This window comes from Bacidia gigantensis, assembly GCF_019456465.1.
Source record: "Bacidia gigantensis strain McMullin 20006 chromosome Unknown contig_231, whole genome shotgun sequence".
In the NCBI taxonomy this organism is placed as follows: Eukaryota; Fungi; Ascomycota; class Lecanoromycetes; order Lecanorales; family Ramalinaceae; genus Bacidia; species Bacidia gigantensis.
In genome coordinates, this window is record NW_025408598.1 from 1,878,236 (window position 1) to 1,906,155 (window position 27,920).

At 51.0% G+C, this 27,920-nt stretch overlaps 9 protein-coding genes across 9 annotated transcripts; 5 read left to right on the top strand and 4 right to left on the bottom strand.

Annotated features, from left to right (window-relative positions):
• Positions 1 to 661: 661 nt before the first annotated feature.
• On the bottom strand, positions 662 to 1,605 carry KY384_004566 (uncharacterized protein; the record flags this gene model as incomplete). The annotated part of the gene is made up of 2 exons (XM_044813071.1): positions 662 to 1,448; positions 1,502 to 1,605. The coding sequence occupies 2 exons, from the start codon at positions 1,603 to 1,605 to the stop codon at positions 662 to 664; spliced, it is 891 nt and encodes a 296-aa protein (XP_044670491.1).
• Positions 1,606 to 3,103: 1,498 nt separating this feature from the next.
• KY384_004567 (uncharacterized protein) lies at positions 3,104 to 4,230 on the top strand (the record flags this gene model as incomplete). Its single annotated transcript, XM_044813072.1, has 2 exons — positions 3,104 to 3,826; positions 3,994 to 4,230. The coding sequence occupies 2 exons, from the start codon at positions 3,104 to 3,106 to the stop codon at positions 4,228 to 4,230; spliced, it is 960 nt and encodes a 319-aa protein (XP_044670492.1).
• A 2,281-nt stretch (positions 4,231 to 6,511) lies between these two features.
• KY384_004568 (uncharacterized protein) lies at positions 6,512 to 7,186 on the top strand (the record flags this gene model as incomplete). The annotated part of the gene is made up of 2 exons (XM_044813073.1): positions 6,512 to 6,517; positions 6,656 to 7,186. The coding sequence occupies 2 exons, from the start codon at positions 6,512 to 6,514 to the stop codon at positions 7,184 to 7,186; spliced, it is 537 nt and encodes a 178-aa protein (XP_044670493.1).
• A 2,445-nt stretch (positions 7,187 to 9,631) lies between these two features.
• Positions 9,632 to 10,699, top strand: KY384_004569 (uncharacterized protein; the record flags this gene model as incomplete). The annotated part of the gene is made up of 1 exon (XM_044813074.1): positions 9,632 to 10,699. One exon carries the CDS (start codon positions 9,632 to 9,634, stop codon positions 10,697 to 10,699), a length of 1,068 nt encoding a protein of 355 aa, XP_044670494.1.
• Positions 10,700 to 11,943: 1,244 nt separating this feature from the next.
• Positions 11,944 to 16,504, top strand: KY384_004570 (uncharacterized protein; the record flags this gene model as incomplete). Its single annotated transcript, XM_044813075.1, has 3 exons — positions 11,944 to 12,181; positions 12,222 to 13,717; positions 13,781 to 16,504. The coding sequence occupies 3 exons, from the start codon at positions 11,944 to 11,946 to the stop codon at positions 16,502 to 16,504; spliced, it is 4,458 nt and encodes a 1,485-aa protein (XP_044670495.1).
• An 869-nt stretch (positions 16,505 to 17,373) lies between these two features.
• KY384_004571 (uncharacterized protein) lies at positions 17,374 to 18,108 on the bottom strand (the record flags this gene model as incomplete). Its single annotated transcript, XM_044813076.1, has 2 exons — positions 17,374 to 17,649; positions 17,770 to 18,108. 2 exons carry the CDS (start codon positions 18,106 to 18,108, stop codon positions 17,374 to 17,376), a joined length of 615 nt encoding a protein of 204 aa, XP_044670496.1.
• A 2,334-nt stretch (positions 18,109 to 20,442) lies between these two features.
• KY384_004572 (uncharacterized protein) lies at positions 20,443 to 21,594 on the bottom strand (the record flags this gene model as incomplete). Its single annotated transcript, XM_044813077.1, has 1 exon — positions 20,443 to 21,594. The coding sequence occupies one exon, from the start codon at positions 21,592 to 21,594 to the stop codon at positions 20,443 to 20,445; it is 1,152 nt and encodes a 383-aa protein (XP_044670497.1).
• Positions 21,595 to 22,165: 571 nt separating this feature from the next.
• On the bottom strand, positions 22,166 to 24,083 carry KY384_004573 (uncharacterized protein; the record flags this gene model as incomplete). Its single annotated transcript, XM_044813078.1, has 2 exons — positions 22,166 to 24,025; positions 24,051 to 24,083. The coding sequence occupies 2 exons, from the start codon at positions 24,081 to 24,083 to the stop codon at positions 22,166 to 22,168; spliced, it is 1,893 nt and encodes a 630-aa protein (XP_044670498.1).
• Positions 24,084 to 24,814: 731 nt separating this feature from the next.
• On the top strand, positions 24,815 to 26,935 carry KY384_004574 (uncharacterized protein; the record flags this gene model as incomplete). Its single annotated transcript, XM_044813079.1, has 1 exon — positions 24,815 to 26,935. The coding sequence occupies one exon, from the start codon at positions 24,815 to 24,817 to the stop codon at positions 26,933 to 26,935; it is 2,121 nt and encodes a 706-aa protein (XP_044670499.1).
• Positions 26,936 to 27,920: the final 985 nt, after the last annotated feature.

The window sequence follows — 27,920 nt, forward strand, 5'->3', positions numbered from 1 at the left end:
AAGAAACCCACTTACAAAGCTATCCAAAAGAGCAAACAATCCAACTTCATAAGCAACAAGCATTTCACTTACCAATCTCCACACCCACACACAAACACAAAGCAATGCATACATTCACCATCCCCACCCTCTTCCAAAGAAAGAACCGCAGCCCCACCTCCGCCTCCACCACAGCCAAAACCCTCCCCACAATCAACCTCTCCCACACAACGGTCCTCTGCGCCTCTCCCCACGCCACAGCCCTCTCGAGTCTCTCCTCCCCCTACACGCGCACCCCCCTGCAACCCCCAACCGTCCAAAACAGCCCACTGACTTCTTAAGTTTCCAGGACATCGGGATGTCGCCGCCTTCGTCGCCGCTGATGATCGATATGCGAAACGTCATTGAAGGGGACAGAGAGGGGAAAGGGGAGAGACGAAACACGATCAGGAGGGTGCAGAGTCTGAAGAGCGTATGTAGGGCTAATGCTAGGGAGTTGGAGTTGCAGGCACTTAGTACGGATGCGCAGGGTAGGCATGCAAGGGGTGAGGAGGAGAAGAAGAGTAGGGGGAGACCGGTGAGCCCGAGGAGGCATTCGAGGGTTTAGATTAACGGTAGTAGTTTGAGTTAATGAAGTATTTTCTTGTCAAATTAGGTGCTGTAAGAGATTCATTTATTTTCGTTAGTCGGTTAAGAAAGTCTCTATCTTTTCAAGGAGAGTTTCGGGCAGTTCTTCGGGGATGTAGTGGCCGCAATCCAGTGCCTCACCTTCGACCGTGGAGGCAGAGACTTTCTTCCATTCTGCAATAGCATCATATTTCTTCTCAATTAGCCCGTTCTTGCCCCAGAGAATCATTAGGGGACATTGTATCTTTCTCCCCTCTTTGATGTCTTCTCTTTGGTGCTCCAGGTCGATAGTCGCTGCAGCTCTGTAGTCTTCGCACATGGCGTGCACTGCTGCGGGATCTCTCATCGCTTCCAAATATGAGTCATAGGCCTCTGAATCGAAGATCTGAATGGTTGGACTATGTCGTCCGCCCATTTGATAATCCATGAATGCTTCAGGATTAGCAGAGATCAGGGTTTCCGGGAAGGGGCTTTTCTGGATTAGCAGAAACCAGTGATAGTAGGCCGTTGCGAATAACATGTCAGCCTGCTCGTACATCGCCAGGGTGGGAGCAATGTCGAGCAATATGGCTTTCTCAACGTGAGACGGATGATCAATACAGAGCTGGTGAGCCACGCGGGCTCCTCGATCGTGCGCACAGATATAGAACTTTGCGTGCCCAAGCTTGGTCATCACGGCGATGCAATCTTTCGCCATTGTCCTTTTGCTGTAGATAGCGTGTGAGTCATCCCCTGCGGGCTTTGAAGATTTGCCATAGCCCCTGAGGTCAATTGCCACTACTGAGTATTTCTGTGCCAATCGACGGGCTATGCGATGCCACATGAGATGATTCTCTGGAAATCTACCAATTCATCAGGTATGGATCGTGATCTCGGGATCTTTCATTGATCATACCCATGCAGAAGGAGAAGCGGTGGACCAGCCCCTTTTCTCACGCCAAAAATTGTGATATCACCATCTACATCAAGCTCAAATGGCATGAATGCTTGGAACAGCATGACGGCAGTATAAGCGACAACGATTGGGTCACTCCTTGGTAATGTGATCGCGGTATCGCCTTACGATAAGTGGCATACAGGGACTCAACATGGTAGGCCAGCTTGCCCTGCAGTGAGTAAAATGACGAAATCACGAATTCATTCCCCTTGATCGCTCTTATGAGCGGCTTATCTCCTAGCCCAGGGTCACAATTATGGCACAAAAAGATTCTTCGCCCACCGTATTTGATCAAATCTATTCACTGCATAATTCATAATTCAAATGAATCTTCACATTTGTCATTTTGTTTGTTTTGAACAAGGCTCTCTAGATCACTGCAACGCCCCCTAAATTCAAGTTATAGACTATGCATGCATCATGTTTCCTGCTGATCGTTATCGCCCGGCTTTGAACGATCTGTCGGCTGCAGAGCAACGCTGCGCTGTAACCATTGAATATTGATGCGCCAATCGATTTGAGCAACCTTGCAATCTCTGCCTCCCCTTTCGAAGCTCATTTGACCACAGACTTTAGAACGCTTGCCTACAGATCCACGGGATGCGCGCAAGCAGCAATACTAGAGGACTTTTGCGCGTTGCAGTTCTAGTCTGCATCAGCTCCTGCTAGATAAGCGCTCACCGATTTGACGCGTCAATTTCTCTACGAACCTTGATCCAATTTCAATCTCTCGACCATGCTCAATCAAGAGACGCTACCTTTCACGAGTCAGAAGATTTCTCGTGATTGCTCGTATCTGCAGAATTCTAGATGACGGTTCGGCAGTAGAGTATTGGCATTGAACCATATTGAACCTGGTCAGAGCATTGCTTCACATCGAATGATCATAAGTTCAGACACAGGGAAACCCCAGTACGGAGTCCAGACTCTCGAGGTGGGCAAAGTCTCCGGCTATCATTTCGTGTTAAGTGCTTGCCGTTCAGATGAACGTCTTTCCACTGACCAGCGATTTCAAACACGGCGTAAGTGCAACAATGAATTGGGTCCGAATATGAACTGTGTCTACCACTGGGCCCAAGTGAGCCTTGATCAGGTCGATTTGACAATAATTAGTTTCCGACATCTCTTCATACGCGAGCCGCCCTCTGCGGGATATATGCACAGGATGTCTAGGATGCAACACTACAGAACATCTTTCATTGGATAAGCAATTGGAACGAAACTTATCCCAGTCTTTCATTCTAGTAACACTGACAGTCGAAGTCCAGGTCTCTTAGCTGACAGTCGTAGAATACCAGCTATGTCAATCTTCCGAGCTCTTCAAGGTAGGCTAGAGCTGTTAGTCTAGAAGGCGCCTCAACGTTCCGTGCAAGGTTGTTCGAAGAATTCTGTCAAACGTTGCAGGATCTTCAGCGCTATTCCAAGCTTGAACGTACTATCATGTCAAAAAAATCTAGAGCAATTTGACCTTACCCTTGCACCTTTCACGAATCATGCGTTCCTTTGAGCAATAGAGCCCCTGATTCGTTTAGACCTCTTAAATGCTATAAGACTTCCAAGATGCTCAGCTCAGGTTCATCTCTTATCTATGCTTATAGCCCAGACAAGACAATTATGAGGTCCGCAGTCCTAGCATTCACTACCTGCATAGCTGTCTCATCAGCTTCTGTTCTACCTCGAAATACCACGCAACCCTTCCAACACGTCCCTTCTGACGCCGGCGACCATGACGGTAACTACTACATCCGCCCCGAAATCCCCGAAAACAGCGCCTACTTCATCCACGAACAAACCCACGACCCCATCCCCGCCGAATACCAAACCCGGCCCATCGACGTCCCTCTCGGCCTGCTAAACAAAGGCGCCCTCAACTTCTTCACCACCGGCTTCAACGTCCCCGACAGCCCCGGCGTTTCCCCCGCCTGGCACACCAACGATTTTGCCAACAACACCGCCTGCGGCATCCCGGACTCCGCACACTACCACCGCCGCGCAGCCATCCACCCATACTGGCTGAAATACGCCCCCGAGCAGCTCGGTCTCGACCGCTTCTGCATGTCCGACATCTGCATAAACATCTGGAACGAGACAGGCTTCAAGGACGGCACGACGGACATCATGGTGAAAGTAATGGACGTATGCTCCACCGACCCCAACGACTCCAACTACTGTGCCTCGCCCGCCGACATCATGATCGACCGCGACGGCGCGCGCATCCTCTACGCCGGCACGCCCTCTCGAGATCAGAACGCTATTGATAGTGGGAAGCAGTACCCGAGACCGGTGTGGTGGTTCTTCACTAAATGCTACCAAGACGGTATCGTCAATAAAGCGTACAATCATACGGATAATTGGTGGGCGAACCCCCTTATCCGAACAATTGGGTCGACTGGGGCATTCCGGCTACGAGTCAGCAGTGGCAGAATAATTGTGGGAAGAAAGATGCGCAGGGCCAGACGGCGTATGATCGGGTTGGGCTGCCCAATTATGTGCGCGGGAATCTGTTGACTACGGATCCGCTGAGAGAGGCTGCGAGGTTTGATGAGGTGGCTAAGGAGGATTGGAAGAAGGATCTTGCGAAGGGGAATGAGGTGCAGTGGTGTCCTGTTGCTGGTGGGAGCGCGAAGCATGGGAAGCCGCCGAATCCGGAGGCCTGTGGGACCGTGGCTCCGGTCCGCGCTTCCTGAGTTCAGTGGTGGATTGCTCGAAGTCGTTCAGGGAGGCAGAGCAGTATGTTCAGCTGGCTTAAGGGTATTAGGGTGGTCTACTTCTTGAGGTGTGTTACAATCCCTGTAATGTTTAATGATACATTCTTGTATATACAATCCAATTTCCTCGGTCGTTCATGATGGAAATCAAAACATTGCGCATATGGCGTCCTCTAGCTCTGAATAGGTCTTACACAAATAATATATCCACAACATAAATTTCGTATGATCGCCTCGGATCCGAAATCGTCAGTTCTCAAGCACCTCGATTGTAATCAATCACAAACATCCCTCTGACATGTACCGCCGCAACACTCAGTATTATCTGTGCACGCTGCTCCGAGCGCTTTGCAAGATTGGCGACTTTCCAGCAACATTGTCGAAGCAGTCGGCATGGCGTGTGTGAAAGGAAGGAATCCTAAGATGGTGGTACTGAGGGCGAGATAGAGGAGGGAAGAGGGTTTCATGTCTGATCTGAAAAGGGTTGAACTCGGTGTTCGTGACTGAAGGTGTCTGAATGTTTCGTGGAATGTGTGGATGAGGCCCAGGTCAGAAATGAGATGATTGCCAGAGTGGTAGAACTTGGCTTCGAACGTGGCTCTTTATAGTGGTAAGCCTCTTGCGCATTCGCCACTTGTTTCTATCAACGTCATTCATACAGCTTCCTACCCACCTCTACTTTTTTCTGGAAGGATGTATGACGCATTTTTAATGTAAAAAACAAGGCATTCTTCCCGCCTCAGGTGGTATTTGTAGGCACCGTTCCGGAATCCATGGCGGAGACGTTCGGCAATCCCATCAAAACGAGGTTGAAAGGCCAACTGCTGGCATATACGTCTGCATTACCAAGTGACCTCAGTCAGCAAGCTGGGTTTTCTAGCTAAGATCAGGGCACAGATGCTACGTGAGCGTCATTTCCAAGAGGGTCAGCTAGCAATGTTGGCAGATGGATAATGGAGTAGCTCGGTCAGCTTCACTGAACCCGCAACCGACCCAAGTGATTGGTCTTCGAGATACGTCCGTCCTTCATGACGTTGTAACAACAGGCTATCGAGCCTGTAATGGCCTTCCAGAAGCCATGTTCCCACACCACCAGCACCACATCATAACTCCCATCGCTGACGCATATGCAGGCCCCATACGCATCGAACACACGCTTCGAATTCAGCAAAGCACGATGACGAGACCACAAAATCCACCCCACCCACATTCTTTCACCACCTAAAACATCCCCAGTGGCAAACACCACCATACGTCACCCCCCCCCCTCAACCCCCCCCCTCTCCCCTACCAATGTCCGGAACGGCAGCGGGAAGCAAGAACTCAAACCCGACTACATATCCCCAAATTCCGACGCTGGACCTGAATAAATTACCAAAGAGGTCAAGCTCGGAGAAGTGTCGCCATCATGAAGTGTTGATGGAGGCGGAATTTCCTGTTTGGGACGCCGGAATTAAGGGGTTGATATTGGACATAGCGGTGCCGGGGAAAAATTGGTGCGGTGGTGGCGAGGAGAGGTGGAGGGGGGGGGGGGAGCAAGAAATTATGGTGATGGGTAGGGAAGCTTCTTGGGTTGGATACATCTTCTGGCCTTTCTTTGAGTAGGAAGGTTGTGTCAGGGCTGCCGACGTTGATGCCACTGCCCGTTGAATAGTCGTGCGAAGATACGGCATTTGGGTGCTCGTTATCTTCCTGCTTTTGATGATTGCTTCTTGCTTAATCAGCCTTAATGTTGTGAATTTTGACAGTGTTGCAATTTATGAAGATCGAGCTTTGCCTGGCCGTTAGGTACTGTAGAGAGATACATGATCATCTTACTGAAGAGTTAGGAATATATCTTGCCAGATCAGCAAAGTTTGCTTTACGACGTCTCACCATGCCAGAGGCCGCGCGACACACCGCCCCTTTGCTTCTGGTATTTGAAAGCTTGCGTCTCTCACATCTCAAGCCAATTTCTCTTCATTTTATACATCCTATCTACTATAAGTATGTGGTCTTTATGTCTCTAGGATTGAACAAGGTGGTTGGCTTTGTCACGCAGTGGGTCTAGCTCATGTTTTCAGAGGCAAGTAAGTATCTCAAGAGACTCCCCCCATCCCCTCTTTGATTCTTGACAGTGAGATTAGCATCACCACAGCCAGCAACACGGCCAGTATCTCGGACTGGTAAATGTGGCGGAGTCTTCCTTTTGTTCAACGAATGCAACAATACCCATTGTTCACAATTGTTCTGTATCGGGCTAGACGGAGAGAACATAACAATGATAGTAAGACATGCTCGACTTTAAAATCGCTTTCGTAGTCTTTTGGTTCTTCTCTACCTTTTCGTCACTCATCTACCCATATCTCTATCGTCAACTTACCATCACCTATCACCATCAAGTCCCAGGGATTTATCTGTAAAGATGTCTGCACTCCCAAAGACTTCGACATCACAGCCGCGCTTTCAGGAGCAAATCTCTCCTCAAGCCCTCCGCGGTCGGTCAGGAACCCTTCAAGCTCCCCCTACAACAGACTCCAGACCAGGAACGAGCGCCTCTCGCTTTTCCACAAAATCCGCCCGTTCAATCTTCTCAACACTCTCCGGCAAATCAAAATTCTCAACCAACGGGCATCACTCACGAACCTCCACCCTCAAACAAGCCATCAAAAACAAGATCCTCAGAGCGCCTAAAGAGCCAGAGGAAGCAGAAGGCTGGGTCCTCCGCCCGGACCTGCTAATCGAAATGCAGGTCGCCGGACGCGGTGGAGACGCAGCAAAAGTGCGTAAAGATAGCGGGCTGGATCGTATGCCTTGTCGCGGCCGTGCTGCGTCCTCAGCGAGTGCAAGCGGCTTTGGTGAGAATTTTCGGAGGGGGAGAGCTGGGGCCGTGAGTGAAGGTTGTGCGTCGAGGCCGGGGACTAGCATGGGCGTTGCGCTGGGGGGAGGAGTATGAGTGGGGCGAATAGGGGACAGAAGGCGAGATTGGAGGATGGGAGGAAAATCCCAGAGACGTTTGCTGAGATGGAGGCGTTGATGTATCGGTGAGATACTGGTGCGTGAGAGTGCAGTGTGTTGAACAGGTGGAGCTTTGGCCGATGTTTGCTCACGGATGTATGCAGGAGGTAGCCAGTGAGATAGATAATGTCTAATGATGATTGATCTCAATTCGGGAACTTGCATTGCTTGATTTACGTAGCTGATTTCTTTACGCAAGCTTTGTTTGCTTTGCGGCGAGAAGAGGAGCTCGCGATTTGATGCGTTGATGCATTTCACGCACTCTGCTGCCTTTGGCCTTTCGAACGACTGATAAGGTTTGTGCAGGCGGAGGCATGCCACTCTTTGTTGTGCTGTATCCTGCAAAGACGGAAATGAAGGGTCATCGGGGTAATTCCTGTTGATCCAGGTTTGCCAGTCTTTGTTCATACGCAATTTGATACTTTGACCTGGAATTCCTAGTCGACGTAGAGTTGTGGCTTATCCTCACTCGTAATTATTTCCCGTGGTCTGAAACGTATCCACGTAGATAAACGGTCTGTTGCATGATAGTAGGCCGAAAACTACCGAGAGTGCAGCGCAAGCACTTCTGATGAAGATTGGTATTTGTGACATTGCCTTTCTGTTCTCGTTGGATGGATATCTCGACGACCGTTGAAGCTATGCAACGAAGTCACTACTTGCACACTAACATTACCTGGTTTATAATTTATCAGGCTTGATCACGCATCTAGAGTTCACACATGGTCTCGGCTTGGGGTGGTCGACGAGCTAGCGGCTCATTTCTCGATGGCTCGAGCAGATCACCGTGCGACTCCGCTATTTCGTGATAGTTTGCCCTCTTTCCCTTTCCGCTGCTTCATCATCTGCCTTGTGTCCTTTTGCGCGTAAGCCATTCAATTGAGAGATGGAGGATAGGCTTGACAGCCTCGGCGGCCAAGACAGATACTTTGTGGGTGGATTTTGGGTAGAATCTGTTTGACGCAAAGTCTGCCTGAATCTCTGGTCGAGCAACATATCAACGCGCAGAAAGACGCAAATTCAGATATGCAAGACATGCAGATTTAAAAATGCCTAAATACAGAATTCTGAGACAAATTGAGCATGAAGCGCCTCCGAAAAATTGTCTTGTGATTCTTTAAAAAACCAAAACGACGCCAAAAGTTCGCGACACAATCAAAGGATATTCAAAGTGTACATCCTCACATTGCGCGATATTTATTCTCACCACTGGCTTATGGAAGACCAATCTCATAGAGTTTCGAAAGTCTACCAAGGTCGACTCTGCTTCGAGAAAAATGTGGCCGGCACCAAGGTTCCTAAGATTTTGCGCCTTTGTCGTTCTATTCGAGTTGCCTTATCTCGCTCTATCTCAGAATACGACAATTCCGACGGCGTTCGCGCCGTGGCCAGTCCCACCAGGTGGCGAGATGATCAGACTCTACGGAGGCACACTCTATGTCATCGAGCTTCATGACGACACATCAACCGCGGCCCAGACGAGTTGGCTCCTACAAACATTGAATGGATGGCGAGACCATGCCAAAGCATGCGCGCAATTCCAAGAGCCCCCTCTCGAGTCTTTCTTCGCGACGAAAGAGGACAGGAGTGTGGCGATAGAACTCTACTGGCCACAAAGACTTCGCGTTCATCAATGCGAGTTATTGTGGTGGCACCTGGAATACGTCCAAAACTCTGTGATTGGCATTTTCGGCGGCGCGTCAATTGATGTTGAAGGCATGTATCATGATGCACCAGATAGATCGCTTGATCTTGGGTTGAGGATCGATATCGGAATGCAGCGGACAAGCGTCCAGTAGAGCTGTCCAATTGACCTGGTCGAAGCTGACGTCAGATTAAGTCAGGCAAATAATGAGTACCGCATTGAAATCATCCACATCTTGTTGTACCACCTAAGGGGGCAGTCACAGGCGAGGCGCAAGTACCGCCCCTGCCGAGAAAGCATCAAAACGTTATGAGACTCTAGAGAGCACCGAAGGTGGAAGCACCAATGAATTGCACAACCTCTTTGTTGCCGGTCCCGTCGGACAGCCTCCACAAATCGCGGATCCCTGGGCTCGAACGACATTGAACACGTGGAGGCCACACTTCAGGCGACCGGCGAGACTCTTTGTTCCACGATCGGGCTACGTCATCGCCTATGGACAATCGCATTATCGTAATGTTGTTTGTCCATTATCCGAACTTCAACAATGCGTATTGTTGATATGGGCCCCTCCCCGCTTAGTCGATGCTTTAAAACCTGTTTGCTAATCCTTGGAGAGGAACGTCACCCTACCTTCACTCATAGTTTCCAAGCGTAACCTCAAAACTCGCAATACCACTGAGAGCCAACGAACCAGCAGCTGCGCCTCGCTAAACAACACACGTGTTTCCACTCAGAATGCCTGGCTTCCGCAGCGTGTCAAGACGGCGTGACGGTGAATCAGGTGGCCATGTCCGTGATAGGGCGAAAGGTTTGAAGCGTAGTACAACCATATCGCATCGTCTCAGTCGACCTTTTGAAGCTGGTATAAAAACTCCCAGCCATCAGCCAGAACGTCCTCATACAAGCCATTTGTACAAAGAAAACGAGAGAGATGTCATCATTGCCATCCATGCAGGGCCAGCTAAGCAACGGCCATCGTGCCAACGCAGGACGACTGTAAGTTCAGAAGAAGGTCTCGTATCCCAAAAGCCAGATGACAAATACGGCTTTAGGATTGCCTGCGAGATTACGATGCCAAAGTGCCTGGAAGACATGTTCTTGGACTGCGGCATCTTGGAATCCAATGCCTATGATGAGTGGAGCGAAGAAGAGATCAACCATCAGCTGGAGCTTTGGGCGTTCGAGAATCCGATGAGCGCTTTACACATCCAAAGTCTTGCAACCAAACTCGACCTCCAACGTCGATACCCGTTCACCCCCAAACTAACCGAGACTGGGCTGTGGAAGCGGACGAAGCCCGCCGAGCATGAGAAGAAAGTCGAGGAGGCTTGTGCTCTTGGAGACCAGTGGATCGACGACAAATTCTCCGTCGCCGTGGCAAGAAACAAGTCGTTGCACATCCCAGAGAAAAAGGCAATGCACGATGGCATTCGTCGAGCCACGCTCCGAGATCAAAGAAACGAGCTTTTCTCAACCTCGATCTTGAGCTCGCCGGTTGAGAAGATGGAGGTGTTAGTACTTCCTCTTGCTGTCACCACTTTGTATGCGGAAATGGCGGATCACAAAGTCGAGCACGCCCTCAGGAACGAGAAAATGATGGCGGACTGGCGGAAGCGGTTCCCGGTCTGCGATCACCACCTATACCGTGTGGTGGAGTTGTGGAGCACACCCATCACACCAGTCAACATCAGCCCATCAAATGCAGCATATCACCGGGTTGCGGACCAGAGGGCGCGTGCACACACGAGTGCTGGTGGAGAGAGGAAGAAGGCGGTGCAGCCTTCGAGGACGCGTCTGCGCTAAGTCATTATACTATTGAATTACCTCTAGGAAGAGTGTAAGAATATTTGCGTTATCTTGCGATGAGTAAGGTTTCATAGTGTTTGCAAAGATAGAATGACCCAAAGAAAAGGATACATAAAATGATTGTCCCACAAGTGAAGCATGTTGTGCGAAGTTTTGTAATCATTCACCCTCATGAACTTGATTTTGAAGACTGTTTTCAAAGCAATTAGTCTAAACGAATGCCGATCTGAACAATGCCACTGAAGTTGACATGGGACGTGAAGTCGTCGACGACGATGATCTCGACGATGATCTCGACTCCGTTGTGAGGACGCCCCGATTGTCCATCATTGAGAGGAGACACACACCATGAGACTTTGGAAGTGACGACTATGTACCGCCCTGGGAGCTCCGCTTCCGTCATCTTGAGCCATTGCAGGGTTGCTACAGTCTGCCTGGCTTGCATGCTCCTTTGTCTTGGCCGTTGACGCATGTGATCCTGCTAAATCCGAGGCCTCTTCCATCTACTTTGGGACCACATCAAACCTAGCGTCAAGACAGCTTGGATGAAGAGCAACGGACTTAGATTTGTTTAAATAGCTCGATGAAATCCAACAAAATAAAACGATTAATATGAGATCACTTTTTGCGACAGCTTTGGTTGCGAGATCTAGACCGTTCTGGGCCGGCTTTGCCCTAAATACGGCAAGCTCCGGGCTAGCTCTAGGGACGTCGGGCCCACTGGCCAATCCTGGAACTGTGCCTCAGCCGCATTTCGACCCTAGAGAAGGCTGAGGATTTAAGCTCCGGCTCCCCTGAATCTTGCGTCTCACCTCCTTCCCCAGAAATTTTCTCTCCATCTTCACCGACAACTTCTTTGCCACACTTGCCAGCTCTACAAGCTCATTCACGTCAGCAATAAGATATTTGAAAGTCGCCGACGCGCTGGCCGCCTCAGTGTTTGTCAGCTTGATCCTCATATCTCAGGTTTCGTGAAAATGAAAGTCTCCGCTCTTTCCAGCCCCATGTTAGAGATTTACGTACTGCGCCGTACACCAAGTGACCTCGTACCTTCGTCTGGAAATCACGCATGTGCCCTTCATAGTTGCCACAATCAAAATCATCACCTGAATGTCTTTCTTGTTTTTCTCTTCTCTTGCAAAACAATCTGATGCGAGCCTTCTCAGCTGGCATGGGAAGCTCGAAGCAAGTCGCGTTCCATGATACCACACTCGTTTGCTACTGAGATTTGAGTCTTCTTCATGTCCTATTTGTCGCTCGTTTTACCCTCGAGCCTTTTAATCGCGCACCGGCATGCGCTGCAGAATTCTTCCCCTCCTTCTTTTAGTAAGCCAGGTAATCAATGCGGCTCCTGGGAAGAGAAACGCAATTGCTATTGCTGTATCGTCAGCCAGCTCGACGAGTCAAGGGACTTTGCTAGGCACTACCACCTCATCAAACCAAACAACATCGTCCTCTTCCTCCAGCTCGTCCTCACAAGTGAGCTCCAGCTCATCATCAGCTGCTCTTGATTGGTTAGGGCTCGACCAGAAAAAGGCGCAAGAGTATCCTCCGACGACACAGTCGCTTTCTAACACCCAGGACCATCCTCTCAACCAAGTGAATAACAAACAAGTGCTCAATACAGCGAATACTGAAACACTCGGGGTCCAATCTGGACTTTCGTTGACTAGCTTTTCCACTACATCAACGTCGACAACCGCTTTAGCTCCTTCAAGCAGCACTGATTCATCTACTGGACAAGTCGCTCAAGACCAAGATCAGGTTGTGAAACAAGCGAATATCGTACGGCCTTCTAAGACGACGAATGCCACAGCCGCCGTTTATCCAAATCAGGAAAAAGCTTTCTTTCCTGCGCAGAGCTTCTCGCACTCATCGAATGCCACAGCTTCAAACACGTCAAGCGAAGCCCGGGAAACCCTAGGCCAGACTTCACCCACGCTAGCTAAACAAATCAAACAGGCCATTGGTGTGACAGGCCTTTCTTCCCAATCTACTACTGGACAAGGGGTCACTGGATCTCCAACCAACAGCGCGCTACAAACGTCGCCGCCTTTCGCGATCGTGGGAAATGGTACATCGACAGCCAGTCCTACTAGCATTATTCTCGGAACATCGGGTAATTACTCCGTTACCCGAAACTCCTCTACCGTCCCAAGTACGACTTTTGCAAGATCATGTCCAACAGACTGGGTGAACTCCGCAGGCCTAGTAACGTCTACTGCCGCAATCATAACATCAGGTCCATTGATGACAGGTTCTGACTCATGCTGCGGTGATTGCTATATCCGTGGTCCGAATGTAGACTTGTACTATTGGCCTGAAGCAGGTGCAGATGATTCCTGCCTCAGTATCATCGGAAACAGCGTGAATCCAGCACTACAAGGCGCCACTACAACCTGCTATGGTGAAGCTCGAGGAGGATGCCTCACATACTGGGGAGAAGTTTTTTGCTGTCAGCCTGGTACACCCACAGGCCAAACCTATATCAAAACCATTGCAACTTGGACGACGATCAACGGCATTGCGTTCAAGAATCCCCTTTTCAATCCTTATGAGTCTTCAAGCGATTGGCTGGGTCTGACTGAAGTGGCTTCATCGACACAAAGCAGTCAGCCACAGTCGTCTTCGCAAACTCTTCCTGTGACACCTAAGAAGATTCGCCGAGATATGCCTGGCAACTTTACCGGACAAAGCGCTGTACAGAAGCAGGTAGAGAAGCAGGCAGACCTCGGAAACATAGCGGTAATAGATGGTAATACCTTTACTTCACCCTCTGTTTATGTCAATTTCTACAGCCTAAGCGCCACGGATGGTTGTGGAATTGTTGGCTCGCAAAGTGTCATACAATCAACATTGATTGCTTTCAATCCAGGAGAGCTATCAAGCGTAGCAGGTCCCGTGACTGGAGGGCGCAAGGCCGATTTTGTTGGCAGTGTCCTAGCTTATTCTCCTGAAGCTCCAGTATCCGTGTATAATTTCGCGGATCTGCCATGTCCACCGCCAGATGTTGCTGTAAGTATTTCGCCTCCTCTCGAACGCAGCATTCAGGGTCAGGTGGATTCTAATTATCGATAGGCACAACATTGGTACAAACCAGAACCAGGCGAACCATATCGCCCGATGATCGCGTTCCCAAACAAGATTCTAGACATTGATCCCGCTTGGAAGACTTGCAAGGACGAGTTCTTTATCGGTCTGGATCCCCCACGGGATTTGAGGTCAGCTCAAGCGATGGCTCCTGTCACTACCACAGCAGCAGCTGTCCAGACGACAGAAGCGGCGCAGCCTGCTCCACAGCCTGAAGCACCAGCCAAGGAGACGGCCCAAGCTCTTGCACCGGCGAAGACACCGGCATCGAATCCATCACCCAACCCAGTGCCCGAACCGGCGGCAAGTCCAATCCCAGCGCCAGTTCTAGCTCCCAAGCCTGAGACACCCTCAACGCAGGAGGTTGCACCACAGCAGCAGCAGCAGCAGCAGCAGCAGCAACAACAACAACCTACAGTTGAACAAACCCAGCAGAAGCAACAAGTTCCGGCACCACAAAACCAAGATCCCGCCCCAGCACCTGCATCACCAGAAAAGGAAACGAGCCAGAATGCTAATCCTGCTCCCGCTGTTGTGAATCAACCACAAGCCAATACAAACAACGACCCGGGCTCACAAGTTGCGAACACTAATACTGATAGTGGTGAAGTCTCATCGCAAGACAATGAACAGACCGAAGACCCTAGTCAACAGACAGAGAACACACCAGCTAAAGCTGTATCTCCTCAACAGCAGGCAAGTTCTGGAGATATAAATCCAGACCAAAATTCAGCCAATGCTGCCGATGAAGCTCCCCAACAGCCGGCACAAAATGTGGCCAACGGCGAGAAGACCAACAATGCAGCTGAAGGCAACCCTGCAAACCTATCGCAGAATGAAGCCAATCAGGATACAAATACAAACGTGGCCGAGAACAGCCCTGCAAATGCCAACCCGGCTACTCCTAACCAGCCTGCGGCGAATGCCCAAGTGCAGAATCAAGCCATCAATTCTATCACGGACTCGTTCAGTAAGCTCGGATTGCCTGCAGTCAACCAAGACCAAGTCTCTTCCATTAAGCAACAGTATGCCTCGGCGGGTACAAATGCTCCAAACAATGTTGCTGCAGCCATCTTGGGGCAAGAGGCTTCACAGATACAGAATGCGCCAGGAGGCGGCAATACTGGTCTTGGGAATGCCATATCTTCTTTGGGTCAGGTCTTGGCAGCTGACAATGGGGTGATACCTACTGCCAGTCCGGACGCAACCCTCAATGAAAGCCCATCAAAGGCTGTACCAGCATCACAGATTCAGTCGATCCAAAACCTAGTCAACAAGGCTGCTCAACCTCAAGCAAATGGATCCCCTGGATTACCCCCGTCTCAAGTCCAAGCGTTGAATTCAGCCATCGACGCAGCAGGCAAAGCTCAAGCGAACGGTCTCCCAGCCAGTTTATCGCCTGATGCTGCACAATCCCTTTCCTCGATCATATCTCAAGCCGGCACCACTCAGGCTAAGGGAGTCCCTGGCCTACCACAATCTGAGGTCCAAAGTCTCAATTCAGCCATATCAAGCTTAGCAGGAACTCCCACCGCCCCCAGCATCAGCACCAACGACATTCCCTCCCTTAACTCTGCAATTGCAGCAGCAGGTCTTCCAACCACCGAAGTTCAAAAACTCCAATCTGCCGTCACAAAAGCCGCCTCCGGCACTCCTCTCCCTGCTGCCCAACTATCTTCCCTAAACTCCGCCCTCTCAGCCGCTGCCTCAAACGGCGCGCTCCCAACAGCAGAAGCACAGCGTCTCTCCTCCCTCCTCAACCCACCCACAGCCACACTTCCGACACCTCTCCCCGCCGCCGCAAAAGCCACTCTCTCCTCCATCCTCTCCGCAGCCTCCCTCCCCCCAACAGCCCTCTCATCCCTACAATCCGTCCTCGCAGCCACAACCCCCCTCTCAGCACCACAACTATCCTCTCTAAACGCCGCCGTCTCCTCCGACAACCTCCCCTACGCAGAAGCAACATCGCTCTCCTCCCTCCTCGCCGCAGCCGCCACCCCTACCCTCACCAACCCCATCCCCGCGCTCCAGCCATCTCAACACACAACCCTCTCCTCCCTCCTCTCCCTTCTCGCCCACGCCCCTTCCGCCTCTATCACTCTCCCCTTCCCCCTCCCCTCAGCCACCCTCTCATTCCTCAACTCCGCCCTCTCCGCCGCAGAATCAGGAACTCCCCTCCCCTTACCCCTCGCGTCCTCGCTGCTCACGGCTCTCGAAGCCGGCGCTGAGCAAACTCTTATCCCATCGTCGATAGCGCAATCGCTGGAGGAGGCGGTGGTGGAAGCGAGTATTCCGACTAGCTTGGCTGGGTTGGGAGGGTTGGGAGGGTTGGGTGAGGGCAAGAAAGAAGCACTGGAGAATGTGATCAAGGAGGCTTTTGCACGAGGGGATGTTAGTGCGGAGGAAGTGGGGGTTTTGGAGGGGATTGTGGGCGCGGTTGTTGGGTTGACTGGTGATAGTGTGGGTGGGGCAGGGGGAAATGGGACGGTGAATGGAACTGCGGTGGTGACGGGCACGGGAATGGTGACGAAGACGAGCGAGACTACAGGCGGGGATGCAGGCGCGACGACGGTGACCATGACGGTTGCGAGGAGCGGTGTGGGCGCCACGACTGGGAGCGGGGAGAGCAGAAGTGGGGCGATAAGGAGAGGGGTGGATAGGTGGATGATATGGTGTTTGGGGTGCGTCGTTGTTGTGCTCTTGATGTGGTAATGGACGAACTTAGATGAATTGCGGTGTATATAGTATGTATATGTATATATATGAGAGATGATTAACACATCCCGCCGAACTAATCTATCAGAAACCTCGGAGCGAAGTCATAGCATGTGCTGTGTATCCACCGATCGTCCCGTTCCTTTCCTTTCCTTTCCTTTCCTTTCCTATCTTTGACAATACTCCAGTAACGATGGGTCTCGATTCGCTCCCACCCCACCCCACCCTATAACACCTGCCTCGATACCAGAAATCCATCCACCCCCTCTCCCCTTCCAGCATCTTCTCAAAACTCAGGCATGGTTGCTTCTATGTATTGGGTGGAGGAGATCTTCGCGACCTACTCCATTTTCGTTCATGTAGCACTAGGAGCTTTACGTGCTTTGAGTTCTATGTTTTAGGGATAGCTAATTGGGACAGTCAACGAGGGGGAGTACATTCCGTCACCCTCTCGATCGTAAAGTCTTTGCAATTTTCTCACAGGTATTGGGATAGGGATAGCCAAGGGCGAGATCCCACCCCGCTACCCCCTGTTCCACACCCCACCCCCTTTTCGGCTCTACATCAAAGAATATGCTCTCACGCGCTAAGCCTTCGCCAATCGGTCGGTGAGCGGACTAGCCAGCCCAAAGCAATGCCTTTACCAGAAAAAAAAAGGGGGGATAGAAAGGCAGAGGAGAGGGGCGTGGAAGGGAGCACGTCTTCGCTTCCAATGTGATTTTTCCACCTACTTTCTCCATCTCGGCTATCTGTCTGTTTATCTACCTATCTACAAAGGACCGTATTGGGTCGGATCGTGCTTTCCCCCCTTTTCCCCTTTCCCCTTGCCCTTCCTCCCCTTCCCCCTTTCCCCCTACATCGCCCCTCTACTTCCACTTCCCAATAATCCGCGAACTCCACGCAGTCTGGCCCTTAGTAACCCACGCCACAGTCGGCACGGTATTATCATCATCATCCGTCGAGTTATAGAAAACCTTCAGATCGCCCACATCGTCCTCCACGTTCGCGGAGATGAGCGAGTTGGGCGTGATGGGCAGACGAAGTTTGTTGAGGGCGCCGTCTTTCCATTCGCCCCCGTTGCTGCGGACGAGTTCGCGGAGCGTCGGGGCGCCGAGTTTGCCGCCGATGTAGTAGAGCCGGATCTTGGGGGTGTTTAGTGAGGGATGGAGGGGCTGAGGAGGGTGGGTGTGTGGGGAAGATCTGGGGGTGGTTGGGGAAAGCGAAAAAGGAATGGGGGAAGGGAAGAGGGTTGCAAGACATACCTCCTTGCTGCCGTGGAAATCGTACGCCACGGCGCTGAGCTGTGGAACAGTAGCGCTAATGGTGTTTCCCTCGAGGATAACGTTGGTGGATTTGTAGTCGGCATTGCTTGGATCCTCGCCGCTTTTCTGGGCAGTTAAGGCTGCGATGTCGCCATCGGGGCGGGCGTAGTACAGGATGCTGAGTTGGTTCGACTCGACTGCCGAGATTGAAGAGGGGACGAAAGGTGAGGGAGCCATATTGAGGGTTGGTTTGGAGGTTTCGACTTTTGTTTGAATGGTTGGTTCGCTGTCGATGTCCTTGATTGTTATCGTTTGCGTTATCTCAATGGTTTTGGGCATGTTGGAAGGAGAGAATGATGGGGGTCTTTATAGACATCGTGGAGGGTCCAGAATCACTGAGCGAGTTTTCAACATATGCAAGTAAAAGGCTCGTTCAGGCTCTAGATTTGTCCGTCATGCAGTGATGCGCACAAGTATCGACTTCAGCTCGCCACAATCCAAGCCAACAGTCTCAGAAGAGGAGTTCTCAGCTAACATCAGTATGCATGTTGACTATAGTGGCTAGCTTTTGCATGAAATGGCTGCTAGAAGCTTCTGCTATGCATGATTTTCCTCTCAGACAGTCATGCTTCAGCTGGCCACAAGTCAAGCCACCATAGCTACAGCGACCAAGTCATCCTTATCACACATGTATACTTGGTGTTCTTGGGTAGGCTTTCCCTATTATGGTATCCTGCCGATACTTGGATGCTGGTGCCCAACAGACGATGCCGCTGAGGGCTGGTGCGAGATAACACCATCATGCAACTGGCAAAAGGCTAGGTGAGAATGTTGATCTAGTCATGTGAAGTTCTTCGACCGTGAGGGAAGTCTAGACTAGTATAACGAGCTATGGCGTAAGGACCCGTCATAATGGCGAAAGTATGGGTGCTACCGCCAAGCAGGTGGAGTACAGGCCAAAGAGATGGATCGAGACTGATGCCATTGCAGATGGGGGAGAAGCTCGGACAGCACGAAGACAATGCTTGTCGATTGCACTTGTGCCTTTAGTCAGTGACTAGCGTTGCCAAGAATGGTAAAGACACTGCCATGAGGATAGTCGACTCGGGCTTCTGGCAATTGCGTCCTCAATATCGAACATGATAGTCAGAATCTAGTGCTGGGAAACTCGGACTAAGGCACGGACTTTGACATTGCGTCATGACTGGTAAATGGACTCTCGAGACTGAGAGAGGCATACGCAAATAACAGATTTCACAGGATTTCGATCTCTTTCAACAACGTTGCTTCGCTAACGATACCAGAAACGACGTTGACCATTTCATAGATAGTATAACCTCAAAGAGGCTTCGATGGGTCTCGGTCGAAGGCTATTGAGACTCAATCACGATGAGCAGCGCTGCAAGAGAGGTGACAAGCTGCCTGTCCGCTCTCATTTGTGCCGCAGTATATTCGGAAGATCTGCCGTAAAGCTCGATCGAATTCGAGGACAGATCAGCCATGCACGGAAATGTGACAACCTAAGTCAATTCCCTGCTATGTCAGTGTCAATATTGACTTGCTATTCTGTCTGTGGATCCGCTGGCTCAACTACCATGGGTGGTATGTTTGATCGTTCAACGCGGACGCGTGTCAAACTAGTATTGTTCGGGCAAAGACTCCAGCTCCCAGCGTCTTAGTATCAGGGAATCCACATATCGACCCAGGTCGCAATCAGAGGTGTTTCCCGTCGGAATTGGCACAGTCATTGGCGTCTGGGTCAGCTTCTAAATGGGTCCTGCATTAGTTCATGCCTTCAAGAGACGGCATCAAGGACCGGTATCGGACAACAACTCTTTCGAGCCTAGGTCTGAAGCTGTCAAACCTCTGCTATCGTCTTTTCAGACGTAGTCGAAACCGATGAACTGAGGCTAAGAGCGCCAAGTAGTTCAATAGTATGTGGGCTTCGTGAGCATTCGTCAACGCTCTGAATCTGAAATGTGGGATGCGGAGACGTGAAGAATGTGGTGAGAAGCGGTGAGGGCCCGTAGCGCTATGGGGGCAGAACTAGGGACCGCTCGGATCGGAAGATTCTCTCCACGCTTGGTGGACTAGTCTTGCTAGTGCGGCTGTTCACAGCTGTAAGTTCGAGGTTGATTCGTTGGGATCAGGATGATGAATATGCCAGCTCAATTGCGGTACACATGGCGTAGTCGAGACCTTGGAAGTTGCTGGAAAGGGACCTGCTAATGCACGGCTTTGGCAACCGAAATCGCTAGTCAATGAACCGTCAATAGTATTGCATAAGCGTAGCGCGTTAACAATTCCATCATTTGATGTCTTCTGATGCCAGATTGTGTCAATTCCGTCCCCACTGAGCACGGTTCGCGTTGCCACGGTCTGCTTGGATACTTGTCCCGAGTGTGTCCGACGAGGATGATCTACGATGCCCCACTCGTTTCGACAAGTTTGCGCATTAGAGCGGACAACAAAGCCAGATGCAAGAGGTGAACGTGTGTACTTTCAAGTCGTGAAGAATTTCGCTCATGCTTAGGGTTCCGCTAGCCGATTTGAGATCCACACGAGAGGCACCAAGGGAGGCCGGAGGCCATGCATTAACATGTCCATTCATTGAATGAGTAAAGCTTCATCATCCTACATCATGCTTCAACTTCACTTCCAACCACGTCCTTCTTATTTAGCAACCCTAATGACAACCTTTCCTTTAGTATGTCCCCCATCTGAACGCTCAAAAGCCTTCTCCCATTCATCAAAGTCCCAAACGCTGTCCTTGACCGTCTCCACCCTGCCCTGTTCGACCAACTTCGTGATCTCCTGCAGTTGCTTCCCCTCAGGCCTCATTATGAAGAATTCGTTCTTCACATTCTTTTCTTTCAACTCCTCCGGTCTCCTCCCCTCAGGAGGCTCAAAAATACCAACAATGCGGCCGCCTTCCCTAACGGCCCACCATTCTTGCTCCAATGTCTTGCCTCCCACGGAATCAATCACCAGGTCAACCTGCCCTTCGCGTTCCGCCCACTGCTTCAGCGTTTCTTCCCTGTAGTTGACTGTTTTGGTTGCGCCCAGTCGCTTCACAAATTCTGCGTTCTTCTGACTGCCGATCTGCGCCACGACTTCCATGCCCGCCATCCTCGCGAGCTGAATGAGCCAGACGCCTACACCACCTGCGGCGGCTGTGACCAGTACTTTCTTTCCTTTTGGGTCCTCGCCGGCATCATTGCCTAAAGTGCCGAAACCGGGCTTGAATCCAGCTTTGTCGAAGAGACATTGCCATGCTGTCAGTGCAGACAGGGGTACAGTGGCCGCATCTTCCCAGGAGAGATTTCGTGGCATCAGTGCCATTTCATTTGTGCGAGCGATGGTGTATGCCCTGCAATTGCCAGGGCGGTTTGGTAAAGTGCGGCAGTAAATTTTGTCACCGATATTGAAAGGGGAGGCGGGTTCGGTCGTCAAAACGGTGCCTGCGAGGTCATAACCGGGGACGACCGTCTTGGAGGGGTTCTCAGAAAATATGGCGTCAGGAAAGGCGGCGGGCCAGGTCAACTCGCGAGCGCAGAGGGCGGTGGAATGGACTTTGATGAGGTGATCACCTTTGGTAGGTTCTGGAGTTGGGATGTGGGAGTCATGGTGGATGCGAAGGGTGTAGGGAGGAGGAGAGAGAGGTTTGCTAAGTATGAGAGCTCTTTGTGTGGTGATGATTCTAGGGTGGTTGTTGGTGGTGGTACGGTTACTCGTCATTGTTGCAGTGGACATTTCCGCGAGGGTGCTCCTTGATGGTTTTGGCGTCTTGGAAATGAGGATCGTTGGACAGATCTGTTTGAGCATTTGGAAATTGATGTTGCTGGATAGACATGGCCGCAGACTTATATATCATGCCCTCAGGCAGTGGCATGGTTGAGCATGGCTATCGAAGAAGGGACTAACTCCGTCATACGGTAACAGCACGGAGCAGAACTTCGGTGGTGTTATTCAGCCTACAAGCTGTTTCCATTCTAGGTCTTATGGTTATTGGCGGCAGATGACCACCAAGAGTAGGAACCTGTTGTTCCGGCGAAGCCCGATGGCCTTGGGCAAAGCGCCCAATCATGTGCCAGGTATCTTAGGCTACTGAGAGGGCCAACTGAGCCTAGCCCTGCCAAAATAATTCGTATTCCCGAAGCGCGCACTTGCCCGGTTTTTGGAAGGGTCAGCAGATTCCTCGAGAAGTGCATACTCGGCTTGCAAATGTAGTAGCTTTCCAGGTGTAAGGTCGAAACCGCAAGGAGTAAATCAGTGAAGGCGAAGACTCCGTACGTAGCCCATTCAAACGTCTGTGAGACGCTTCAGGCCGATTATATTGAATGTCTGTACGATAGCATGATCGTTACGTCAAATGGTCGCAAGAAATTATTTAATTTCAAGGCGTCGTCGTCCCATCATTGGATGCGCCCATCAAGCCTCCTGTCAGGCCTTTCATTCGCCGAGCCATCAAATCAGTCTCACTACCAAGAGACACCATACTCTTGTTTCTTCCATACTCATTAGAGTGGCGGGTCCTCCTTCCTCTGCCTCTGCGAGAGGATCGGGGCGCGGGCTCCGGCTCTCTGGATGAGCTCATCATCAACGGATTGTCCTCATCTCCCGAACTCTCGGTAGCCATTCTATGGTGGTGTCGTGTGTGCTGGCTTGCATCTCCGTTGCCCATACCGTAGGAGCCTTTGCGCTCGAGAAGAGGAGAAGGAGTAGACGAGGGTTCGTTACTGTCGAAAATCTCCTCTATCCATCTCGCACAGCGGAACAGGTGTTTCCAGGCCTCGGGGAATATAGACACAAATTGCAAGAAGCCGTGCGAGATACCAGGAAGGAGTGACACCTCAACATGATCTTTCTCGTCGAACTCATCACGAGACTTGAACAAGCCAAGCTCCTTCCGCTGATTGAAGTCGTTATGCTTAGCTTGTCGTAAGCGACCAGCGAATATCACTGTGTCGTCGACGAGTGGATCCCGCTCACCTGTCAACAAGAAAGTCTTCGGAAACTTGGCGAGGAGAGACTCAGGGGCCAAGATTGGAGACAGCAGGTAATCAGTAGCAAAGTCAGGGCGGGTACGTGGGCCAATGTATAGGATGATCATTGCACGCATCATCTCCGGGGTGAGAACACGGTCATTGAAGTAGGAGATCATTGAAGACATCGCAAGGCGGGTCTTAAGAATTTTCGGTTTCGAGGTAGAGATATCGTCCTTGGCATTTATGACGGTACCTTCTGTTGCTGTCGCGGGTGCTAGCGGAGGCTTGGTGTACATGTTCGCTTCTCCATCCATCTCATTGTCAGACGGATGAGGAGTCTTGGCTAGTTTGTAGTAATCTTCACTCTTCTTTTTCATGACGTTCCGATTGATCTTGCGCATGCGCTGGTCCTGCATGAGAGACATTTCATCGTCACCCATCCAGCTACCGATGTTCATATCCAGCCCAGGGTAGATCAACACGAGACCTTCTGGTAATGGCAGGGAATTCTGGGATGAATGCCACATTTGGCTGCCTTTGCCATTCGCTTGGAGAATCATTAGAGTGGTTCCAACAGCAAAGTTACCACCAGCACTGTCCCCAGTGAGGACAATGCGAGGGACACTGCCGCCAGATAAGCCAATACAACGTCCACGAGATTCAATCAGAGACTGGTAGGCGTCGTAGCACTCGTTCAAAGAGAAGGGATAAGGATGCTCAGGTGCCTTCTTGTAGTCTAAGCTGACGACGGGTAGACCTGTCTTGCCCGACCAAGCGAGAAGCTTATCTTCATGATGCCTTGGGCTCATTGCAACAAATCCACCGCCTGGTATATCCAGCACAATCTTGGTATGATTCTTCAACGAAGCCAGAGGACCATCGAAGTAAAGCCATGCTTCTATGGGCTCCTTGTAGGAAGATTCTGCTGGCCGAGGTATACGAATCGCTCGTGGGGAGTATCGAGTAAACCTGGGTCGGAGGAGGCCCGACAAGGCTCTTAGATAGGGAGTCGTCGTCTTGTTCCACGAGACGCGAATATGCTCTACTGTAAGCAAGCCCCTCACTTTTCGAACCTTCTCATCTGCTTGTTCCGCGGCAATCAGATAATGGACGGTGAAAACTATCGAAGCTAGATCTCTTAACCATTTCCGCCTGATCTTCATCGCCGTCCAGAAACCAGCATCTAAAGCTGTTGTGATCCACGTTGCTCTGAAGTAACCTCTGCTGTACAAATTTGCCAACGGCTCAGGGCTTTCAAGGCCGAGTATCTTCGCGAAATTCCTGCAGATATACAAATAGAGGATTGTTATCACGACAGTCTGCCATGGTGTAAGGTGTTTCGACAGTCGCTCGGAGAGGGTTCGTAGGAAGGGTGGCCCATTTCTGTTGCCTCTGCAAAAGCTTTCAGCGAAATTTTATCTCGAGGACGGCTCCACTGACCGTAAAAGATAAGCCGACCAAAACGAAACAACAGCAAATACTTGGAATTTTCGGAATTGGGTTGAAGGGCGACCAAGAACGTGGTCTAGGGGAGAGTCAACGAAGGAACTCATCGCTGTGCTCTCGATACATACCTATCATGGCTGCGAGATAGTAACAAAAGACAATGTTCGCTCCAAGTTTCGATCAATTGATCGGACAGAGATTGGTCCCGCTCGCAGCAAAACGAGACGAGACGAATCAACCGTAATCAAGGAATGCCATGCGTGATCTCCTGGGAAGGAGATACTGCCAGGGAGAACATAGGACAAGAAACATGAGGGGGTGAGCTGAGGTATCACATCGTACAACGTGACCAAGGACCAAAGGATGCTATCCGATGCTGACCTTGCCCGCCGTTTCTATGGCTCAGAGTCCGCATATTAGCGGGCGGCGGGCAAAAGAATTGCCGAGGCACCCGGAAAAACTGACCTCCGATATCGCCGAGAATGGTGTATGTTCGACGACATGGCCTTTTACTTCGGTGGAGGGATATGCGTGATGCTCCTACGCATCAACATGGCTCATTCTGTATATCTGTCGAAGTAGGAAAACATCTCAGGGCCGTATGAAACAATATGGCCGTCCAGTCGAAATTACTCCTCCCTTCTAAACTCTCGGAGCAATCGATCAAGCAGATCATTTCTCAGCTTACGAACCTCTACTTGACGCATCGTACAAAGATCTCGCGTACCATATATGTCACATTCGCCCTTGCCCTTCTCAATCGCCTTCGCAATGCCATCTCTGAGCAGAAAGCAGCCTCAATACGCGTTACAGAGGCACGTCTGCAGCGAGCAGGCAGTTCTACAGTAGAAGCCTCTGCGACCGCCCGAAAAAGGGTACAATTGAACAGCGAGTTCTTCAGGAATATATGGCGCCTACTTCGTATAGTCATACCAAGGTGGAAAAGCAAGGAGTTGCGCCTGATCATCAGTCACAGCTTCTTTCTGATCATCCGAACATTGATTAGTCTGTATGTTGCTGAGCTGGATGGGAAGATCGTCAGCAGCCTGGTTCGGGGGAAGGGAAGGCAATTCTTCAAGAATATTGCATGGTGGATGATGGTAGCCGTGCCAGCCACATTCACCAATTCCATGCTCTCGTACCATCAATGCAAACTCGCGCTCTCATATCGAAGCAGGTTGACCACCCATATACATGAACAATATCTCTCGAATATGACCTTTTACAGTCTCTCTGCTCTGGATGATCGAATCAAGAACGCTGATCAGCAGATTGCTGTGGACGTGGCAAATTTCTCCAATAGTTTGGCAGAATTATATTCCAATCTAGCGAAACCCATGCTCGATATCATTATATACAATTACTCCTTGTCGAAGTCCGTCGGAGGCGAAGCTCTCTTCGCGATGAGCTTGCTTGTACAACTCTCGGCAAATGTCATGCGAGCATTGACGCCGCCTTTTGGAAAGTATGTGGCAGAAGAAGCTCGCTTAGAAGGCGAATTTAGAGCTCAGCATTCGCGATTGATAGACTTTAGTGAGCAAATCGCACTTTACAATGGACATGAAGCGGAGAAAGACAATCTAGACAAAGGCTATTTCACTCTTATCAAGCACGTCAATCGCATACTCAGGAGACGGCTCTATCATGGTGTGATGGAAGACTTTGTAATCAAGTACCTATGGGGAGCCTTGGGTCTCTTACTTTGCAGCGTGCCAGTCTTTCTCAAGATCCCTGGACAAGAATTGCGCGGGACGGGTGACCGCACAGAGAGTACGCTCCCCCTCGATTCTTGTCACTCAGAGCTGACATGTCCAGGCTTCGTAACAAACAGACGCATGCTCCTCTCCTCTTCCGACGCAGTAGGACGCGTGATGTTCTCCTACAAAGAAGTCACCGAGCTCGCCGGCTACACCTCTCGCGTTGCCGCTCTCCTGAATGTAATGGAAGACATACACTTCGGCCGCTTCTCCAAAAACCTCGCCTCGTCCCCTTCTCCCACAAACACCACATCCCAACCCCCTTCCTCCATCCTATCAAATCGCGGCACCATCATTCCATCTCCAAACATTGAATTCTCATCCGTCCCCATCCTCTCCCCTTCCGCAAGCATTCTAATTCCCTCCCTCACCTTCTACATCACACCAGGCCAACACCTCCTCATCGTCGGCCCAAACGGCTGCGGAAAATCCTCTCTCTTTCGCATCCTTGGTGGCCTCTGGCCCGTCTACGGCGGCACAGTCCAAAAACCTCCAACGAGTGATATATTCTACATCCCCCAACGTCCCTACCTTTCGCGAGGCACACTGCGGCAACAAGTCATCTACCCCGACACCCTGGCCCAGATGCGCGTCAAGGGAATTACAGACTCCGATCTCCTACAGCACCTCGACCGCGTGGAAATAGCACAAATCGTCGATAGACACGGTGGCTGGGACGCAGAAGACGAATGGCCGTCTGTCCTATCTATGGGCGTGCAGCAGCGGGTCGCGATGGCAAGGCTATTCTATCATAAACCTAAATATGCAATTTTGGATGAATGTACGAGTAGTGTGACGTTGGAGGTGGAGAGGAAGATGTATGAGACAGCGAAGGCGACGGGGGTGACGCTGATGACTGTCTCGCACCGGAGGAGTCTGTGGCGTTATCATCAGGTCATTTTGCAGTTCGATGGGCAGGGCGGATATTTCTTTGGAGAGCTGGACGCGGAGAGGAGGCTGCAACTTGAGGAGTAAGTCTCTCCCTTTGAAGGGCTAGAATTGTAGGAGAATCATATTGACTTGAATATATTTAGTGAGAAAGAGGAACTAGAGCTCCAACTGAGAGCCGTACCTGAGATCGAAAGACGGATTGCTGAATTGACAGCATGATTCAAGAGTTCTGACGAGGCAAATGCAATGGGCGGGTCAATAGACATCTTGACATTTACATACAGTATATACCCCACAACGTAACGCTATTTGATTATCTAAATCATATTTTCGATAAAAATAGCGTTGCTAACCCCATGCACTTGGTATAATATCCCTACTTGCCTCTCTCGCAGGCCGGTTTCCCAGCGCTGGGACAGCCAATGGGGGTCCATTAGCATGACCAACAGTCACAGACCGCGCCTCTGCCATTTCCTCCCCAGACGCTTGTGCCTTCCACACCAGCACAACAACGGCATAATCCAGCATCTCATACTCCCCCTCCCCCTCCCCTATCCCAACCCCAGCCCCACCCCCTCCCCCTCGAACCCCCCGATCTAAAACTCGCCAACGTCCCCCAGCTGCCCTGCCTACCCCCTGCCCCGTCGTCCCTCCCCACCAGCCCCTTCGGCACCCCTCTAAACCCCGCACTCCCTCTCCACGTAAACCACTTAGTTTCCTCAGGCACATGCACTAACACATTCCCATCCCCCAATGCAAACACCCACTCGCCCGCTTTTGCCACGACCTCCTGCAACTCCCGCCTCTCATGTGATAAAGTTTCTAGCTCTAGCTCTAGCCGGCTCAGGCCTTTGAGATAGCGGAAGCGCGTGCCCCAGCTTCCTTTGTCGAATCCGTAGGTATCGCGTTCAGGGTCGGAATTGGGGTCGGGGGTGAGTGGTGGGAGGGGAGCGGGGGGAGCGGGGGGAATGGGGGCAGAGGGACGGGGAAGGTGGCGGCGGCTCGCTCTCCCGGCCTGGCGGGGGTCAAGGTATAGTGGACTTTCGGCGCCGAGGAGGAAGTGCCACCA